Here is a 2579-nt window from a genome sequence, read left to right on the forward strand (position 1 = left end):
GCGTCGGGGGCCGGGCCGGGCCGGGCCGGGGCGGTCCCGCAGGGCTGCCGCCGGGGCGCCGCCGTTTAACCTCTGCCGTGCGCTCCCCCGGCGCTAATCGCTCCCCATTTAAGCCGTGCCCCGCGCCGCCCCCCCCCCCCCCCCTTCCCCGCCGGGCGCGGGGCGCGGCGCGGAAGGAGTTAAGCGGCGGGGCCGCCTCGCGCCCGGCCCCCGGTGCCGGCGGAGTGATTCACTTCCTGCCTCGGGCCCGCGCGGCTCCCGGCGCCCTCGCCCCGCCCCCGCCGCCGCGGCCGGCCTCCTCGTCCCTGCCATTGGCCGGCGCGGCGCGGCCCCGCCGGCGGCGCGCCCCCATTGGGCGGCGCGGCTGCCAGTCGGCGGTCGGCCGCTGCCCGGGCCGCCGTGCCGGTGGATGTCAAAGGCTGAAGCGGCGGCGCCGCCACAGTATAACTCGTGGGGGCTGCGCGGCGGCCATGGCCACAGCCGCCTCCAACCCCTACAGCCTCCTCGGCTCCGGCTCGCTCGCCCATGCGGACGGCGCGGGCATGCAGCAGGGGAGCCCCTTCCGCAACCCGCAGAAGCTGCTGCAGAGCGAGTACCTGCAGGGCGTCCCCGGCAATGGGCACCCGCTGGGGCACCACTGGGTGACCAGCCTGAGCGACGGCGGGCCCTGGCCCTCGGCGCTGGCCGCTGGCCCGCTGGAGCAGCCCGACGTCAAGCCGGGCCGCGAGGACCTGCAGCTGGGCGCCATCATCCACCACCGCTCGCCCCACGTCTCCCACCACTCGCCCCACGCCAACCACCCCAGCGCCTGGGGCGCCAGCCCGGCCCACAGCGCCTCGCTGGCCCCCCCCGCCGCCGCCGCCGCCGCCGCCGCCGCCGGGCAGCCCCTCAACGTCTACTCGCAGGCCGGCTTCGCGGTGGGCGGCATGCTGGAGCACGGCGGGCTGACCCCGCCGCCCGCCGCCGCCGCCGCCGCGCAGGGCTTGCACCCGGGGCTGCGGGGCGAGGGCGGCGGGGAGCACGGCGAGCTGGGCGGGCACCACTGCCAGGACCACTCGGACGAGGAGACGCCGACCTCGGATGAGCTGGAGCAGTTCGCCAAGCAGTTCAAGCAGCGGCGCATCAAGCTGGGCTTCACCCAGGCCGACGTGGGCTTGGCCCTGGGGACCCTCTACGGCAACGTCTTCTCGCAGACCACCATCTGCCGCTTCGAGGCCCTGCAGCTCAGCTTCAAGAACATGTGCAAGCTGAAGCCGCTGCTGAACAAGTGGCTGGAGGAGGCCGACTCCTCCACCGGCAGCCCCACCAGCATCGACAAGATCGCGGCGCAGGGGAGGAAGAGGAAGAAGCGGACCTCCATCGAGGTGAGTGTCAAGGGCGTGCTGGAGACGCACTTTCTCAAGTGCCCCAAGCCGGCCGCCCAGGAGATCTCCTCGCTGGCAGACAGCCTGCAGCTGGAGAAGGAGGTGGTGCGGGTCTGGTTCTGCAACCGGCGGCAGAAGGAGAAGCGCATGACCCCGCCGGGGGAGCAGCCGCAGCACGAGGTCTACTCCCACGGCGTGAAAACGGACACGGCCTGCCACGACCTCTGACCGGGGCTGCCGGGGCAGGCAGGACTGCGGGCAGCGCGGAGTTTCCGCCGGGGCTTTAACTTATGCTTTCCGAGAGGCGGGAGACGCGGAGCGGGGGCTCCCCGCTCGCCGCCTGGGCAATATATATAGAGCTCTCTATTTTCCTTTTTTTTTTTTTTTTTTTTCTCTCTCTCCGACCTTTCCGCTGATCAGTACACGGTGTTTGCTCGCAGACGAGGTTTGTTTTCGGTCTCCACTAGGACGAAGGGGAAAAAAAAAAAAAAGAAAAAGGGAAAAAAAAAAAAGAGAACCCACGGGAAAAAAAAAAAGAGAACCCACGGGAAAAACAAAAAAAAAAAGAGAACCCACGGGAAAAACAAAAAAAAAAGAGAACCCACGGGAAAAAGGAAAAAAAGAACCCACGGGAAAAAGGAAAAAAAAAAAAGAAAAGGAAAAAAACCCGACAGAAAAGGAAAGACAGATGTGTGCCTATGAATAACCTTCCAGCGCCTTGGTTATATCAGCTGTATTTCAGGTGAATCTGTTTTACAATAGACTAGTTTTGCATTTTTAAAGACTTATATAGCGTTTTTAAATGTCTGAGGTGTTTTACTACAAACTGTACACAATATTTGTGACCTAATTTGTATCGAATTGATCAGTCAAACGTCTCTCCCTTCCCCACGCACCGGCAAACGGCACCCAGCGGGGACGGGGCAGGGCGGCCGCGGCCCTTCCTTCCCCCAGCCGAGGAGACGGGGACCCCCTCCGCGCCCGCGGAGCCCCGCGCCCCCGCCGGCCGCACGCGCGGTTGTGAAGAACAGGCTCCTTTCCTGCGGCTTTTCTCCGCCTTTTCAGGAACTTCCCACCACCGTCAAACGGTCGGGTTACAATCCTGACCTCCCCCCTCTTCTCCCAAGGAAAAAAAAAAAATATATAGATCTCAAAATAATAATTATTTCCGAGAGATTTGTCCGAAATTAAGCATCACAAACAAAACGGTGGCAG

The 2579-nt window shown here is 64.5% G+C and overlaps 1 protein-coding gene across 1 annotated transcript; it reads left to right on the top strand.

Moving 5' to 3' along the window:
* The first annotated feature begins 470 nt into the window (after positions 1-470).
* On the top strand, positions 471-1592 carry POU3F4 (POU class 3 homeobox 4). The gene has a single exon (XM_059824520.1). The coding sequence runs from the start codon at positions 471-473 to the stop codon at positions 1590-1592; it is 1122 nt and encodes a 373-aa protein (XP_059680503.1).
* Positions 1593-2579: the final 987 nt, after the last annotated feature.

The sequence above is a fragment of the Gavia stellata genome, chromosome 14 (genome assembly GCF_030936135.1).
Source record: "Gavia stellata isolate bGavSte3 chromosome 14, bGavSte3.hap2, whole genome shotgun sequence".
NCBI classification, from domain to species: domain Eukaryota; kingdom Metazoa; phylum Chordata; class Aves; order Gaviiformes; family Gaviidae; genus Gavia; species Gavia stellata.